The sequence below is a fragment of the Anarhichas minor genome, unplaced genomic scaffold (assembly GCF_050575085.1).
Source record: "Anarhichas minor isolate MPS153535 unplaced genomic scaffold, ASM5057508v1 ptg000011l, whole genome shotgun sequence".
NCBI classification, from domain to species: Eukaryota; Metazoa; Chordata; class Actinopteri; order Perciformes; family Anarhichadidae; genus Anarhichas; species Anarhichas minor.
In genome coordinates, this window is record NW_027466457.1 from 5,112,248 (window position 1) to 5,131,246 (window position 18,999).

Consider the following 18,999-nt stretch of genomic DNA (forward strand, 5'->3'; position numbering starts at 1 on the left):
CAACTCATTCTAAGGTAACGTAAAGACAACAATTCTTATTTTCAGGTGATTAAATACTAAAGAAAACATACTATATAATACTCTATTCCATTTTGCCAATAGATACCCCTAAATGCTACACTTATGCTTTTAAGAGGTATATATATATATATAACGTAGTTATTGAAGCTTAAACAACATGTTAAAGAAATCAATTGGAAAACATTATCATATTAAAATGTATTGTAATATCACAGGAAATAATACAACATTTAGGAATATATAAAGTAGGGCCATACAAGTCCACTATTATATTTTGAAAACAGCAGACAAAATACGTCTCTTTACAGGATTTTTTTTTTTTACAAATCATAGGTATTTTTCAAAGGCACTTTTCAGTAAGGCTGACACAGACACCTATGACATTTTTTTTGTTTGTAAATGTGTTTATTTGTGTAAGCGTGTGTGTGGGTGCGCACACCCCTCCATCCACGCCCCGCCCTGCGCTCGAGGAGTCCCCACTCATGTTATTCAAAGAGCAAACGAAGACAGAGGAGGAGGAGGAGGAGGAGGAGCCCGTGCGTGACGTCACTCCATCCCTCCCACCCATCTTAATTTTACATTTTCTATGGGTCCTGACTGAGTGAACGTGTGTGTGTGCGTGTGTGTGTGTGCTACGGCTACTGAGCAGTTTACAAAACCAGAGTCTCGCAGACACACCTCAAGCCAAGAAGTGATCCGGGGACCCACTGATGTGGCCTGAACCACTTTGTCATTTTAAATATTAAACTACTCGAGTTGGAGAAGTCGGGTCGGGGTCGACTTTGAGGTAGGTGTGTATGTGTGTGTGTGTGTGTGTCTGGAGCTCGCGTGTGTGTTTTTCATGAGGTTGTTTCAAGAGCGCTAACAAAAGCAGCACGTTTTAACCGGTCTGTCTGCTCCCGTCGGCAGAAGCAGCAGGTTTTTGGTTTAAAAAAAAAAAAAAAAAGTAACAAGGAAAAGAAAAGACCGAGGAGAGAGAGAATGAGATTGCAAAAACACAAACTCTTGTTTCATTGTCTCCTTTTGTTGCGGCGCATGACTGAAGCCGATGGGACAGTGAAGAACAAACGCGCTGAGGTTGTTGTACAGCATGTACAGACTACAGTTACTTAGTGGCGCACTGATACTATTCATGCCACTTGATACTTTGTACCCTGGGAGGAGAATAGTAGAACAAAACAAATCTGTGTTTATTATCTCTGGTGTCGCTGAGGTGTTTTAGAGAGAATGTTATGGGTGTTTATGCTCCATGTTATGTTCACGTGTGATAATGTAGTTGGCAATCTCTGTACACAATCGTCTAAAATATAGAATCACTCATGTTTTTTTAGCCATGTCAAGATTGATTAGGTTTACATCAGAGTGCTTTACAATCTGTACAACACAAGACGTGCCCTGCTTTTGGTCCTTTTTTCTTATTTGTTGCCATAGTTTATAGGTAATAATGTATTGAAATGAGGCCCGTTTGTGAGACAAACGGCATCAGAGGATACCATATTTTATGGATGAGCTGTAGCTCAACGTATCATGTGTGAGTAAGACTGTGTGTAATAGCACAGATTTGACTACTGGTCTCTGTGTCAAAGCACATGGCTTCAGTCAGAGCTGACACACTGGTGCTGTCATCAGGCTCAAAGACCAACTGTCATGTGAAGAGGTGTGTGTGTGTGTGCGTGTGTGTGTGTGTGTGTTTGCATTTGCATGTGTTATATTTTTGACGTGGCAATGAGTCTCAGACTTGGTGTTTGTTTTTCACAGTGCCATACACTTTGTTAAAAAGCCTCCGAGAGTTTGCTGTCAAACATTAACAAGAAGTTAAACAAGCTGGGCTGAACCGACTCTATAGCCAGCGGGTGTGTTTGCTGGGTGGAGGTCGGACAGCAGGCTGGCGAACTGAGCAGCTTTTAACACGCGAAGTAGTTTAACTGTGGTTCATCGGATGTGCTCTAGTGAGAGGAGAAGTGACAAAAGCAGGTGGTGTGAATGAGTATGTTGTAGGTGCAGAGCTTTCAAGAGTTTTTTTTTTTGTGTGTGCAGGGAGGGGAAAGTTTCTCGCACATGTGTTAGTCATTTAGAGGGGAGTTTGCTAAACCATTTACATCTGTTTTCTGATCTTTGAACCCCCACCTTCCCTCCTCTCTCCTGTTTCTCTTATGCTGCCCCTCTTGCTGTCTCCTGTTTCCCGTAAGGGCTGATGCTGTCACTGCGTGTGTGCGTGTGTGTGTGTGTGTGTGTGTGTGTGTGTGTTTGTGTGCGGTGGATGTTACAACTGGAAGGCTCTCTGCTCCATTATTATTGCACTCACAGGACTTTAAAAATGTGAATGAAATGTCTGAGTTTCCATTCTATAATAGCATGTTTCCATTAGTGGTTCTGGTGCGTTTCTCAGATGTATCATTATAGAACCTGAGTCCATGTCAAGGACTCAACCTTACCTCGAGAAAAGCAAGGTATTTGTGTCAGGGATGTGTGTGTGTGTGTGTGTGTGTGTGTGTGTGTGTACAGGAGGGCTAAATGGCAACCACATGTGTGTTGACAGTATTATCTCCCACAGTCCCGCTGGTCTGTCTGAGGGCACAAAATCTTCATTACTCAGCAGAACGCACTGATCCGTTAGATCCACACTGCACGAGACAGTGTGAGCGTCTGCGCTTGTGCTTGTGTGTTACTAGACATTTTGTTCACTCGCGGTGAAAGACTACCTTGTAGCAAAAATTCTTTTCCCCTGTAATGAGCCATGTAAACATAGAGTAAGGTTTCAGAGGGTCTCTGCTCGAAGAGTCCAGTCCTCATGGTTTGAGCAAACACGTCTTCGCTCTGTCCAGTTCCAGCCTGCAGGGAAACTTTAGTTTACAAAATGTTTTCTTCTGATACACCTTTTCTTACTCTAACAAAACAAACGCAGCAGTGTTCAAAGTGTTGTACTGGCACACGGAAAATGTATGCCGCCTCCCCTGAAACAAAGACCACCATTACTAACATCATAATTAAAACACTTTTATGAAATAATATAGTTTTAGGTGCTATTTCACACAGCAAGTGTCATATAGTTGAGTGTGGCTATTCTTAAGGCCGTCATCTACTGACTTAACTGTGCACAGGACAAGATGTGGAGAATCTGTGTTGTACTATCCCTGCTAAACAATACCCAGATGCTACATGCACATTTCAGGCTGTATATGAGCATGGGCGTTATTAATCTAGCTAACATGGTGAAGTCATTTCTAAACAAACTAAGCGAATGCATCAATTATATTGGCGCTGGTTTTATAATCTGATTTGGCAGTTTTTCAAAGACACTGGATGTGTTACTGGCCCTCCGCATGCAGGCTGAATAAAATATTATGATGCAATGAAAGCACAAGTGACGCAATCACAGATTCCTACAACGGCACAACGGATCTGTTTACATTGTGCGGTTGTTTTGTTGCCATGGTTTTATATTATGATGTCACAATTCAGGTATTGACTTTCCTGAGAGGAGCTAATGTGTGTGTGTGTGTGTGTGTGTCTTGGCTGTATGTGTGGTGGGTGTCAGTACATATGAAAGTCAGACATGCACAGGCTTGACTTACTTTTATTTGAGCAGGCGAAGGAATTGATGTTGATTTAAGATAAGATACACGTACCAGAGACTATACAGACACACACACACACACACACGTACAGAGACCCAGCTTCTCAAAGAATCTCATTGATTTTCCTGCTGTTATGCTGGAGCTTCAATCACAATAAAGCCCCATTACTGTGCTGACCACTTTGCGTGGTCTTGGAGAATGGATGACACACACAAATGCATGCACACAGACTCTAAAGGCCTTCCTCCTTGCATCTTGTTAGGGTGAAGAATAGAGAGATTGGAAGTCTGAGCTGCATGAATTGGATTAAGCTCTTTGTAAGTCAGTATCAAGATATATGATCCTGTTTTATTACAAACACAAACATATACGCCCTCAGAGCCACGTCTTTCTGTCACAGCCTGATATGCAGAATGTATACAGGCTTTGGAAAGTTTCATGAGACAATGAAACTACATGATTGCCTGCTATTCACAACTAAAAATATGCATGTACATACCGAGTATTTTGAGTCACGTCAAGCATAAAGGATAGAATCAGATAGAACAAAGACTCCTCATTTAGCCTGCTTTCGAACACCTGGTTCCCCCATTGTGTGTGTGTGTGTGTGTGTGTGTGTGTGTGTGTGTGTGTGTGTGTGTGTGTGTGTGTGTGTGTGTGTGTGTGTGTGTGTGTGTGTGTGTGTGTGTGTGTGTGTGTGTGTGTGTGTGTGTGTGTGTGTGTGTGTGTGTGTGTGTGTGTGTGTGTGTGGACGGACGGACGATCCGCTTGCACCCCTGTGTGTCTGTCTGGCTAACTGTGGATTGTCTGGTTACCCAAGGTAACAGTTGTTATTGGGGTTTTCTGTACTAGCGTGTAAACAAAGGGGAACCTCCCAAATCCTCCCCGGTGTTCCCCCTAGCCAATGAGAATTAAGCTCCCAGCTGGGCTCAGCCAGTAGACGATGAGGAGGGGCGTGACTCTGCTCCATAAGGAAAAAGCAGCAGTAAAGCACAAAGCTTTGAATCTGGAACTGGAACAGACAGCGGAGCCATAACAAAGACTCCTCCTTTATGACTGAACGGCACTTCACACTGCTGAGCCAGACAAAAACGGCTGTGGCTTTTTTAAACTATATGGCTTTTACACCACTAAGGAGACAGATATTTTAACTGCATTTAAAAGGCCGACGTGTGTGAGGAATGTGCAGTATACGGGCACATGTTTACATCTGCAGGGTGAGGAGGAACCACATGAAACATGCTTGTGCTCCGTCTATAATTTCTCCTCTAAGGGCGTGTCTATGTGGCAAAACCGTCTAGATTCTGTGCATCTGTCTCAGTCCACCTGTTCTCATGAGGCCAATACACATAAATACAAGACCATGTGTCGGTGTCAGCTGTGAGAGAGTATAGACCAGCCTCTTGTATTGGACTGACAGGTGTGTCCCCAAAGTCCCCTCCCCAATTATTCAGGACATGTGTTCAGAATTTGGTTGGAGTAAGCACTTTGATTTGAACCTTTTCAAGAAAAAGTGCACATGGTGTGCACATGGCAAATCATTCTGGCCCTCAAAGATGTCAGTGCATGAATATAGGTCTCTGGCTATGTGTGTGTGTGTGTGTGTGTGTGTGTGTGTGTGTGTGTGTGTGTGTGTGCCCCTACATGCTGTTGTGTGTCCAAAGTAATAATCACTTTGCAGGTTCATCACATTCCATCTGCGTGACTCAAAAGTGGTGTCTGTGCCTTTTCAATCCACCCCATTCATTCTGTAATCTGCCTCCGCCTGCGGCTCACAACGCGTCGCAACAGGACTGCCCATGAGTCGACACATTAAATGCCTTCAGTCACTGTGGAGTACAAACTGTCAACACAATTCAAAAGGCGAGATCACAGTATAACACGATCAGTTTGTGCTTATCTGACTCATCTTAACAACAAAAGATGTCGGTTACTCTTCATCCAAACACGTTGGGTCACGTCGACTAACAGATGTGGATACTTGCTCGCCTTGCTATCAACTCTTAAAAGCCAGATATGGAAGCAGTCAAACTCTCATTTTAGTCGGACAAGACCAAATGCAGCCGCTGCGGTGGTTAGCCCACAGATGCATGTCACGAAGAGGGATGGAAAGTAACTCGGACACAGATTTAAAGAGACAACTGTTTCCAAACCAAGATCACAACACTGTGATTCCGATCAGACCCCAGAACCAAATTAACATTGTACATACAATTGTTGCCAAAGTGATGAATGTTTTTTTTAAGCTTAAGTTAAAATGCAGAACGAGAAGTCGTCTTATAAAGGTTCCTCTATTTCGGCCCGTTATCCAAAATTATAATATCATCCGTACAAAGGGCCTTTGTGTGATGGGATAGTTTTTACTTTAAAAGCTGAGGTGCCAACTTTTACATATAAATAATAATAATCGTCTGTTGCTTTCAAGCCCTTGCCGAACAAATTCACACGTTGCAGATTAAGCCTAACGCCTCACTGTATTTTGCAGCGTACCAGAGTTGTAGTGTCTGGTGTCTGTGGATACTTTCCCGTGCTGGTGCACCGGTGATGCGTTTCACGTCATCTTGAACCAGCCAGAGCTGAAAGTGGGAAGGGAGGGAGACCATAGCGACAGAGCAGCAGCTTGGAGTATGACAAGCTGTGGCAGAAAATCCTAAGAAGCATCCATGAAAGCTTTCCCAAGCGGAGGCTCCAGATAACAAAGACTGACGTGTTTTTGTAGGCCAACTCCTGTAAAAAGTAAAAAAACTAACATTAAGCTATAAATGAAATGCATCAAGGTTTCATGAGCGCAAGTATACACATCGAGGCTGTAAAGGCGGACTAGTTGACGCGATGACATTTTATAGACTCATTTAGGCACTTGTTAGCAACCACATTTTATAACTCCCGTAAAAGCTTTAAAATGTACGAGAGGGGTATCTACGTGTGTATTTTATATTGTAGAACAAAATGTTAAAATCTTAACCACAGACTATCTCAGGCATCCAAAGTCTAACTTAACTTATTCTGGTTGCAGGACTCATTCCTGCAGCACTGCATTGAGATAGAAAATATAAGCCGAGTGATGCAAAAACATCCACTGGAAGTCTTTTTCTTTTTACAAAGACATGTAACAGTAACAGTAAACACACGGGATAAGAATTGATTGCATTTGTTTCCGAAGAACACTATGAAATGGAGACACCATGAGTCCAAATGACCACAAAAATAGCAAAGATGTTTATGCTGTATATACGCCAACACCAGTATGTCTGCAGTAAGCTGTTATCAGTCCAGATCTACTGGAAATAGGTTATTGATATAACTCAAACTGCAAGTGAAGACAAAGAAGGTTTTCACAGTAAACATTGGGTAGCCGGAGCGGTAAACAAAGAACTGCATCAATTCAGATGTTTTTTTTTAATAAATATTACTCCTGGCGTCCAGGCGTAGTAATGAATTTGGGTGTTTACTTTTCATCATGACAGTCTACAGAGCCACCCAGTACTCCCATAATGACATCACACACACACACACACACACACACACACACACACACACACACACACACACACAGCTCACGCCTCCCTCACATGATGCACTGTGTGTTTTTCATTGTGTGGGTGTTTGTGCTGCACATCTGTGCCTTATGAACCCTAAAACCCTGATTGTACAATTCCCATATACCCCAGTGACATCATCACTTTGTGGGAGCAGAGTGGGTGCTTTCAGAGGTCAGTACACGATGAGGCCCCAGAATTCCCCAGCTCCTCTTCTCCTCTGCTCCAGACCCCCACTCCGAGGCAGGAAATGCAAAACAGATCTCAATCCCCAAACCCCCGAGCATGCTATCGAGGAACCATTTCCCTCTTGTCTTTCTGTGTGTCTCCCTCAGATCATCTCATAATGAAGTCGTCTTTAGCTAAATACTGTGAATGTTAGATGTGTTTGTAGTCTAAACGTACTTGACTAAAGATAACATCTTAATTTTCTACTCACAATATTGTCTTCTGTAGTCTGGTCGTAAGTATAAATTCCAAACTGAAACTCTTGATAGCATAGTGTACAGACAGAAACGTGTGCTTGGTCCTGACTAGCTCATGGTGTTCATGTTTTGTCTCGTGCTATTGGCTGCTTCTTTCTTTATCATGCGCTGCAGCTCAGTTTTTCCTGAGGGGAACTCGCATGTAATTGTGCTTACACATACACATTCAGTTGTAGACTGAACACAAATGCTGTGGGTATTTCTTTTTTTGTTGATACTGACTTTGAATGGGTTTGTAGGTGCGAGTGACAAGAAAAAAGTGTTTCCATTGTTTGATTCTGTGCTCTAGAAATATGTGCGTATGTACGTCACTGCGCTGCCCACCATGATTTATGTGTCGTCACGAGGCGAGGCTTGTAAATGACCACGTACACACGGAGGCTTTCCGGGAAATGACCTCATTGTCACTACTAGGCCCCCGAACTCTCTGCTTCTCCTTCACTTTCTCTTGCTCTTACACACACACACACACGCACATCCCGCTCTCCCTCCCCCATTCCCCCACAGCTGTCAGTTAAAAGCTCATCTATCTGTGTGTTTTAATTAGGGCCTCCCCTATTTATGGCTGAATAGCCGCTTTATTAACAGAAACGCTAGGAGACGCACGCTCAGATCGGTCCAGCTTGTAACACGCAGTGAGTGAGGGGAAAGGGTGTGTGCATGTGTGTGTGTGTGTGTGTGTGTGTGTGAGAGAGAAAGAACAGGGTGTGGGGGATGCTTTAGGGGTATTGATGACGCAATTTCCCCTGTGGGGCGGACCTCCCATCTGTGAGTGGATAGACAGGATCTGGCCACAAAAAAAGGATGCAGAGAGAGTGAACAAGAGGAACTATATGGGACAAGAGGGAGATATAGGGATAAGAGAGCAGATAGGGATTTAAGTTTTAAGAAAATGTTACATATTTGTTCTTTAGTGTTTGGTGGAAATATACTGTGAGTCTGATTTAAAAGCCAGCTGATCTTGTTTTTTCTTCACATATGAATATGGGCAATTCTGTTGGTGTGTCAGCTCTCCAAAACGGCAGCTAATATGAGGGCAAAGTCATGGTTTACAAAAGTCTAGTTTAGTATTCTTTCTATGGAATTGCTTTCGAAGCTTTCCGTTAAAAAATGACTCTGCTCTTTCAAATTTCAAGTCCTTTTTTTAATGTTAGACGTTAGTGTCCATGATCAGCAGATATCGAATCGGATACTCGTATGGTGATGCATCCTTTTTCATAAGCCTGTGTACCTTTGTGGAAAACACATCCTGGCTGGCTGATGATGGAGTGGGTGTGGTCAGCCGTGTGTTCACAACCAATGACAGTTAACGGCTCAACCCGACTCCATGCAGAGCTCTGGATGGTCTGTGCCCGTATCCTGGAGGAGGACAGGGGGGTCAGATGGTGAAGCAGGCCACCAGCTGCTCTCCTCGCCTTCATTTTCTCTCAATCGGGGCTGCAGCAAGAAGAAGGCCACTGTTGCCTCATGAGAGCAAACCAGGTCATGTTATATTTCCCAGCCTGTCCATCTTGGCACTGATTCCAACACAAAGTTATCGACCTCCTCTTCTCTTCCACTTTAGTAACAGTCCACTTCTTGCAATTGTTCCTCTTTCTTGTAGTATTCACAGTATTGTTGTCTACTTCCTAGCAGTGAAACGAAAGAGAAGGGCTGATAATGACCCCCCCCCCATCATTAATCTTTCTGCCCATCTGTGCTCTTCACTGTTGGGTTAGATGAGGAAGAATGCTTGTCATGCATGCATATCAGACTCTTTAGCTGCTGAATGTTCTTCTATGTTTTGCAGCTTGACTTGACAACGGTTTGGTGCGGAGCAAGTGGCGTACAGTCAGTTATCTGAGCTTTTGTACTGAGGAAACAAAACCTCTAACGTTGCGCTCTGAAGAAAACATAAACGGTGATCTGAGGTGAACTGCAGAGTCGGGTGATAATTCTCTTTGGACTTATCACTACGAGCAACACCTTTCACGTTACACATAGTCGTTTGATCCTTTGTTGGTAAAGAAATAGTGATTCTAAATGCTTTTAAGGCTGAACAAAATGAATGTATTTCGGTTCTCTAGAGTACCATCAGTGATGACCATTGGAAGGCTTCAGACTCTCAAGTATTAGTTGGCAGCAGCTCCTTCCTGCCCCTGAATGCTGTGTCACTAAATGCAGAGCGGGTCTCCATGGCGACTTAGAGAAGATGACAGTTGAGGGGGAAATTGAAAAATGAGTCTGTGTTATGAATGTAAGTCTTTGTGCGTGCTCATATAGCGGAGCTGGCCGGTGGTAATGCAATCAGTTGGCACAGTGCAGGCACTCTTATCCGTCTAAGATAAGTCATTCTACAAGCTCTAATGCAACCTGCCACTGTGGAGCACACACACACACACACACACACACACCACAGCAAACATGTTTATCAGACACAATCATCCAATTACTTCCTTTTTTAAACCTTGAAAAGAAAAGCTGCAAAATACACTTTTTAGCTATATATTATATATTATTCAAAACGTATGCGTTGAGTTTCAGCCTCTATGTGGATTTAACTTTCAGTTTCTTACATGATTGATCTGAACTTTCCTTTCCTGCAAGATTAAAACCATGTGTCATTTCACAGTATATGAGATCACAGTCATGAGGATAACAGGGAGTGAGTGAAGCCTTCAACTCACCATCTCCCTCTTCTCCTCGTCTGACCTACTTTTTCTTCTTTCTTTTCCATTGGTTTCACCAACTTTCTTCTCATTTTATCCCGTATTGCTTGAACATTTTGAATCCTCTAAATGCTGCCCCATTTGTCTTGGACATAATGGAGATCCAGGTCTTTTGGATGCTCATTATCTGTGTGTGTGTGTGTGTTGTGTGTTTGCCTGTTGTCTGTGCTCTAAGGCTGTGTTTCCACAACCAATAAACAAACTGTTTTAATGAGATTCCTGGAAGTATTGCCCCTACAACTGTGTAATCGTATCCACCCACTGACGTGCTTGGAGGGTTGCTTCCATAGAATATGTTTTGTGTACAATATAACATAAATATAAAAAAGTATGTGTTTACTGTTTTGCAGTTCTTAAACCCACACATAAGACACCTGTAGAAGGAGAGCTCTTGATGCATTAAATGCAGGTCTTTATCTGAGTGGAGACTGATTTGTCTAAAGATGTTGGACTTTGAATTGATGAGTGAAAAATGTTATCTATATACCCTTTAAGTAAAACAAGACTCACGACAACATGCAGAACCACCAGTGGTAAAGCAGAATTTAAGGGGCTCCGGGGCTCCAATTTGAGGCTGCAGGTTCCCTTTGAACTCCCTATGTCTCCCTTGGGGCACAGAGGAAGTAGGAGCAGATGTGTTAAGCTAACGGACACTTTGACAACACTGCCAGTCTGTAAGTTCCTCTACCCCCCCCCCCCCCCCCCTACTACCGGCTTTAACAGAAACCGCCTTTGATGTACACGGCACCTGTGTGCTTACACGCAGCCCTCAGTTACAGCCAAACACTGTTCTGCCCACCTCTGCCATCTCGTGCACAAACACTGTCACCGTTGTATACCTGTGTCACAAAATACGCCGTGTCTGGCAACAACATTCTGGCCTGTGATGTAGCGTGTAGGTGAAAATATCTCACCAAACTGTTACAATCTCTTAGTTCTAGAAACAGATTCATGAATATTTATTTTCCAAACTGGACCGTAAACTTGTGATACTTAAGATGATTGTTTCATGAATTGACTATGTACATTTTAAGATTCGTGTTGGCCACATGGGTTGGTATGAAAGATGAATAATCTGAGATTAGAAGGGATTACCTATCCCTGTGACTGTAGATGATAACCAACTGGAAAAAGCAGTAATTATGTACATCAACATATTCGCTATATCCATCAAGAGTATTATTATGAGGTATTTCTCCCCCTTTGTTCAGCAGTGTGCCGCCACAAACCATGTTTATTTTAGGCTTCTTTGTTATGTAACTGACATGGTTTAGTTTCTGGAATGCAAGAATGTCAACCTCTTGTGGTATCTTTAACTCATTACACCAATCCTCTGCATGTATGTTTTCATTCTGAGGACACCCCCCCCCCACCTCTGTGTCTAGCACGTGCAGTAAAATGCGTCTTTGGCACCACTGATGAATATGATTGGCCCGCTCTGATCCCAAAACTTCCCTCCATGTTTTCAGTCTTCATCAGTCGCTGACACGAGAGACTCACTCACGGGCATTTGAGAACATGATTGTTTATAAATCTGAGTCATTCCTCAGACTGTGGGAGAAGAAATGCATGTGACTTTGCAATCTAATCCCAGCTGATTTTGTGTACGATGTATACCAGTTTACTCCTCTACTCTTCTATTTGGGACTATATTACCCACAAGATAAAAATGTTAAGAAGTTATTTACGAGCAAGGATATTCAGAAATTGGTTATAAACTCTTCTTTGCCTCGTGATGTATGTTGAAAGTGAGTGGGAGGGAGTAGGTGAGGGAGTGAGCAGAGAGAGAGGGGGGGGGGGGCAGTGTGAGCGTAGCTATAAAACCGACTTCGATCTCCAACCAGCTCAGTAGCAGACAGCTGTGCAGGACAAAGCACCTCTCCTGTGTGAGGCTCTGCAACAGACTGATAAACAGGACAGCGAGTTTTAATAGCTTTTTTCTGGAAAATACATTCAGGATTAAAATAGCAGCGATGACGACAATGTTCAGATACTCCGTCTTTCCTCATCTGCAGGGTGAGTTAAGCCAAGATTGAATTTTGTACACTTTTTGTGTTTTTAAACTCTTTTTTTTTTTTGTCAAATATTATTCTGTTCTCAATTCAGTTGGTTAGATCAAAACTTATTCGTATCTGTTAAAGTGTTTATTTAGCCATCGAACAGATGCAAATTGGATTATGTTCATTGAGATAAGCAGTGTGGGGAACAGTGGCACTTAGCTTCTCTAAAAGTTTCCTACTGTTGTGTTATTGTATGTAGCCTGGGATAAATATGAGGCAACTTGCTGTATCGCAGTTATTTCTCAGCTTTATAATGACCTGATAGGTGACCCTTTGGCTCGGAGATAGTCGATCTCCACACATGATCTGGTTCAATTTCTATTAATTGAAGAAAATACTGAACAATGGATTGAACCTTTTGGTGTGTATTGAAATATGTACATACCTATGTGCCTGTAAGATATTGATAGCACTGTTCTGATTCATTTCTTCATTGTAAATGGGAACAAAATGTTCCTCTTCACTCTGTGGGAACAATTATGTAATTCCAGCGCTGAGTCCTTCTATCACTATAGAGACGATTCAAAAACTCTGAGCTGGTGACGGAGGATCAGGCAGATGCTCATATCACAGGTTGAAAGGAGAATTCATAGACCACTGAAAATGAAAAACACAGATTTGAAGACTTCTGTCACCGATGCATTTGTTGCATTCATGTCTTTGTGACATAGTGGTCAAATTTAAAGTATCTTTACTTGTCTCTGTCGATTCAGATCCGTGTGACCCTGGTCTATCGCTGTCACCAGGGAGGAGTGTCATGGCGGAGCCCGACTACCTCAACGGAGACTGTGATGAGCTCATCAAACCTAAAAAGCTGATCAACCCAGTCAAGACCTCCCGTAATCACCAGGACCTGCACCGAGAGTTGCTCATGAACCAGAAGAGGTCAGGAGACAGGAAAATACACCTTCAACACCTTTCTCCCTTTGTGTTGCCTGGCGAACATGCACAGGTTACTTTTAAGGAAGGGATTCATATTTTACAATTAGCAACCGGAGGTTTTACCACGGTTTATAGCACATGAACAAACTCAGATCAGTGTTCAACATTTCATGGTTTATGCATTTATTGGGTGGTAAAATACAACATCAATGTCAAGTGTGCCCCTATTCAGAATGGGTTAGACGGGGAAACAATACAGTGTCCAGATCCAGGCTAATTTACTTATTAATGGAAGATGAGTTATTCCAGTCGCCCTGCTACTTTCTTCTAATTGGTCTGATAGTATCTGTGCAGACTGTACTGATACTTCTGCAGTGTGTCACTGTTGTTGACTTCACTGGTCCCTTCGACCTCCAGCAGCAGCAGCAGTATTATGTAAAGCTCAGGAAATAAAACTTTCATAGTGATCTATTATATAAAACTCCAAGTGCATTAGTGTGTCAAAAATTGGCTATGTAAAGGTCACGCAGATATACTCTACGGATGGTTAAACCTGGTCTGGCTGCTGATACTAATACTGGATCATACAATACAGGATTTGATGCGGACCATGTGAGCATCCATGCATCAGTAAACATGCGTACTGGGACCTGGGATCACCCTTTTGACACTAAATGTTTGTAATTTCTCTCACCAAACAGTGGCGGCAGCTTTGTGCCTGAGCTATAAATAGCTACGTAAACACACATGCTGTTGACAGCTGTTACATCACAGCAGCAGTGATGCTCTGTCCTAAACAGGTCGAACAGTGAGGTGCTTTTGTAGTGATGGAGGCATTGATGAACAATGGGAAGAGGCCAGGATGGGCAGGATAGGGAGGCCATACAAGAAATGTAATTCCAACAAAAAAAAATATTAGAGAAAAATCCAGTTCCAAATGCTGCAGAATATTGTTTGTAGTCGTCTAGACGGAGAATGTCTTGCAGTGTCAGAGGTCCGTGAGATAAATCTAGTGGGCTTTTGGGGGGGGGGGGATATACTTGTTATGTTTGGGCTTTCTATCGTGTACTGAAAGCTTGTCTGCATGCATAGTGGATTAGTCACGCTGATGAGAGTGGGGAGGGTGGATGGATGCATGGATGGATGGATGGATTGGCTGCATGAAGAGGAAAAAAAAAAATGTGTTATGTAATCAAGATTACAAAACATTCCTAGCTGAGGGCCTTTCTCTGCCTTTGCTACCTTAGCTGTGATGACTCTTCCCACACACACACACACACACATGACGTATTTACAGAGGAATTTCAGAACTTCAGCCACCAAGACTGGGGAAGCATTTGAGCAGATGGAGATATTGATGTGTGAGATATTGAACACACATTCTTCCTAGTCTGCTAGAGGGTGTGCACTCATGGGAGGGGGGGTCACGGATAGGAGGGTCGGTGATTATGTAAACGACGCCTACTGTGAAAGGAGAGTGGAGTAAGCATCTTTATAGCCCGTCTTAGTGCCTTCGTTGACCTTAACCCTGCTCCCTTTCTGCGCGTGGTGCTCGAAAACAGCCCGACTCAATCGCGTCTTTTACCCTCTGCTCTGCTTCAGCACGTCAAGTGCTTTCACAGAACCCTCACTGTGAGGAAAAACCAGGGCATTTAACTGCAGCCGTGACTTGAAATAAAGTAGGGCCTTGTTGTAAATGAACTCCCACTCCTTCCTGGACCACCGTGGACCCAGTTATGCAATCTTCAGGATTTAATAATGCATTTAATTAAGACATTGTTGTTGCCGAACTGCAGGCAGGTAAGCACGCTGTGTTTTCTCTGAAGAACAGACGCAGCCTGTGCAGAGTCGAGCTTTCATGACGAACGGAAAATGATTAACTACGAGGAAAGTAATCTGGATAATATGGTTTTAAATTGAATTAATCAAGTAGTCAAGGGCTGCAGCATGTTTGTTTTTGACCGACTGATAGCCTCGGCCCTTTTACTGCTCCTGATTTCTTTTTTCTCGTGTGTGGCACTTTATTGTGCCTCCCTAATCCTTTGTGGACTTTGCTGTTTACTGGCTTCAGCCTTTTCTAGCTGACACCAGCCCATCTCTGTTCCCCTCTGTCTTAAGTAACCCTTCTCCCAAGCCTCATCCTCAGCCCCCACTCTTCTCTCTCGTAATTTGGAGGAGTTTGTGGCATTACATAACATTCGGTATTTTTTGCTATTCTTCTCAAGGATACTTTATTAAGATGTCCCTTTTTTGAATGTTGCTGCACAAACCCAGGCAGTTGTGCAACAATCTGTCTGGTGTGCCACTGATTTATCACCCCAAGACAACTTCCATGTGAGGAACAGTTCCACGTGGGATAGTTTAAGATATGGGTTGATACATTGGGATTGTTTTGGTCCTTAGAATAGAGAGAAAATAAGAAAGGGCTCTTGGTTTTAACCCTCTTTTCCAAAGTCAGTCCAATGCTGCCTACCACCACATACACAGACATGTGGAACAATCTGAGATTGGGGTCAGAATCAAAACTTTTTCAAAACAGTTTGATCCAGAAAATCAAATACAGATCTGCACGTCAAACTAGAATGAGGTCATGGTCGTCATGTGTTACCCTTGAATGTGAATGCTAATCTCCCACTGAACATGCTGTCTCGCTGATTCTGCACAGGGGTCTGGCTCCTCAGAACAAACCTGAGCTCCAGAAGGTTCTGGAGAAGAGAAAGAGGGAGCAAGTTCTCAAGGCTCAGAAGGAGGAGCAGGAGGCCCACACGAAGAGGAGCGACCTGGAGATAGAGCTCATGAAAAGACAACAGAAACTAGAGCAGGTAAATGATTGAAAGCATACATAAATATGAACCATCACTTCGATGGATGCACATTGCTACTGTATATGATCACAAGCAAAAAACAGGATTAAAGTTTCTGACTGGACCTTGCAAGCTGAAACAAGATGCATCAACAGATTATCACCTCTATAATTAGTTTAATCTGAATTTGCCGATGTCTGTGTGGTTTTACAGCTGGAGCTGGAGCAACAGAAAAATGAGGACGAACAGGAGAACACCCCTGAGTTTGTGAAAATGAAGAGCAACCTGCGCAGAACCAAGCAGGAGGCTGACGGGGAAGAACGGACCACCTAAAAACCAGCCGGGGTGTCTGGGTCTGGCTGATTATGCGCGTGTTTGAGAACACGAAGACTTCAGGAGTGTGTGTGTACAAAGGAGAGAGAGAGAGTGTTGTCTGGTGCACGCCGGTGACCTAACCGCGGTCCAAGACGCACTTCCTGGCTTTCCCAACCTAGCTGTTCCTTCCCGCAGTGAGGAGAGACTTTACAGACTAAAGACCCCCCTCTGCTTGCCATGGACCGCCAGTACTCACCTCTGCTCCTCACACCCATTCAGCAGCACAGAGCACCCCCTGCAGGAGGGACCTAACACAGACATGTTTCATGCTAAACGCCTTCCAATGAGGGTCGAACAAGCTTCCAATGAGCTCTGATGGAGAAAACAACCACACACACACAGACACACAGACACACAGGAGTTTTCATCCCCTCTGTTTTCACTCCTCTCTCCACAGCAAGCTGTCGTTTCTCTTTACTGTTATCAATGTTGTTACCGTTGTTGTTGTTGTTGTTGTTTTTGTTCTCATCTTCAGAATCAAATAAGGAAAAGTGGACACTGGATGGACTCTTGAAGCTGTGTAATGTAAAAGCCAAACAAATGTGCTTTTGTTATTTATGTTTGTAGCTTTTAGCCCAGGTATAGGGGAGGACACTTTTAGTCTTTCTGTATTTTAGTTTGTTTTACAGCATAGTTTATGAAGCCAGAACAGGACAAAGGGAGTGTATGGTTGTGTGGAACACTCGCGTTTGCTATATTGTTTTTATTTTTTATTCCAAACATGCCATTTCCTCAGCTAATGCAATTTTGAGCAATAGTAGAACTCCCAGGCATGAGAGTGACCTTTTCTTTATATATTCTGTTGTTTTGTATAAATAAAAGTGTTACTTAATAAATAATTTAAGTTCTTGTTAGGGTGGTCTATAAGAATAAGCCTTGAGCCCTGTCTGATCAGTCTTTGTGTGGTTTTATGAGTAAAGGACTTGATGGGACACGTACACATGTAGGCCACCGGTCACAAAAAGATATAATTCATCACTAGTTCTTGGGATCTCTTCTTGTGGCTCCTGAAACAACTCTGATAAGAGTCCTGGAACTTAATCACTGCAGTATTTTGTTTTTTATAAACAATGGAGCCATAGATGTGCAGACAGATATTTGAAGTCAATGAATCTGAATAAAAGTGGCCGTTAACTGCAAAACAATGTGTGGGTCTCCAAGGGATGATAGTTATTATTCTGATGGGAAGAAGCAGATTTATGACGACATAACCCTGTGTTCTTCCTCGGAATCTTCTTTCAAATAAACATGGTTTTAACACTCATGTTCATTTTTATTTTTATTCTGGAGTCTGCGGATTTGTTATCTAACTAATGGCTGTCTTTGTTTTCTAAATGGAACCTGATCCAAAAGTATCAGCAAAGCGGTACGCCTATAAACAGCGTATTGCTGTGATATTTAGACTGAAGATGATGTTGGTTTTGCTCACAGACTGCAACAGTCAAATGTCGAGTGAATAGTATTTGGAACAACAGGGTTGGTTGTTGAGTAGCAAAGTAGGGCAGGCATTGTGTGGTGTGGGGACTTCGGTGCACATAACACGTTGAGGGGGAGTGAGAAAACTGATGACAATGGTCAGGTAATAGGAGATTTGTTAGATGAGAGGAATTCAGTGTGCTTAAATGGTTGTAGTAAAACAAGATAAGATGGCAATACATGAAAGGAGTCTGTGTACGATCTTACATTGGTTTCAAATAACGTTCCTCCAATATGTGACTAGAAAATAAACCAATACGGAGCCGTAGGTAGTGACAATTATCCAGTCTTATGTAAAATAAACATTCATCCAGTTAAAAAGGGCACTTACCAAAGACGAAATATGCTTTATTGTATGAAAACATAAGTGCAGAAGGATTTAATTCATTATAAGTATTGTATAATAATAAAAAATAGTAGCTGCGGCATTTTGTGATGTGGGAAAGATTTATAATATGTTATGGAAGGAGAGGCTTCTGATTAAATTACACTTCATGGGAACTGGAGGAAAAGTTTTTAATTGGGACTTTTTCAATGAGTGAACTATCCAGGTAAAAGTAACTGAAATATCCAATCCGTATGAGGTAGAAAATGGGACACCTCAGAGGAGTGACATAAGTCCTATACTATTCTTAATTAGGATAGATTATATATTTTTGAAAATGTATCATTAGACATGAGAAGATCATAATTTGCAGATGACGGTGCTTTGTTGAAAAGAAGGAGACATTTGGGTCATATAGTAAATCAATTGTCAAGAAGAAATGAAGTTGAAATGTGAGGGGGAGACGTGGGGAAATAAGACGAGCAATGTTCTTATTAGCTAAATTAATTTCATATTGTGTGGAAAGAATTTAGAGACAGTTTTGACATTTTGGTTCTTAGGAGTATAGTTTGACTCCAGATTATAATGGGTAAAATTAGAGTAGTAATACATTCATGTGTAAAACAGAACCCAAAGGGATGTGACTTCTTTGTGAACACTGTGATGCCATGTACTACCATGATTAAACAGCAAACTGGAGTGTGTAGATAAAGGACAAGGCACAGGATGTTTGGGAGAGCAGTCAG

The 18,999-nt window shown here is 42.5% G+C and overlaps 1 protein-coding gene across 2 annotated transcripts; it reads left to right on the forward strand.

Annotated features, from left to right (window-relative positions):
* The first annotated feature begins 600 nt into the window (after positions 1-600).
* On the forward strand, positions 601-17,716 carry fam107b (family with sequence similarity 107 member B). Of its 2 annotated transcripts, none has more exons than XM_076088996.1 (4): positions 601-812; positions 13,105-13,276; positions 15,939-16,095; positions 16,291-17,716. In XM_076088996.1, the coding sequence occupies exons 2-4, from the start codon at positions 13,149-13,151 to the stop codon at positions 16,408-16,410; spliced, it is 405 nt and encodes a 134-aa protein (XP_075945111.1). In that variant the 5' UTR covers positions 601-812; positions 13,105-13,148; the 3' UTR covers positions 16,411-17,716. The 2 variants fall into 2 exon arrangements, with proteins under 2 accessions (XP_075945111.1, XP_075945110.1); XM_076088995.1 differs by having other exon boundaries at positions 602-808.
* The last annotated feature ends 1,283 nt before the right edge of the window (positions 17,717-18,999 follow it).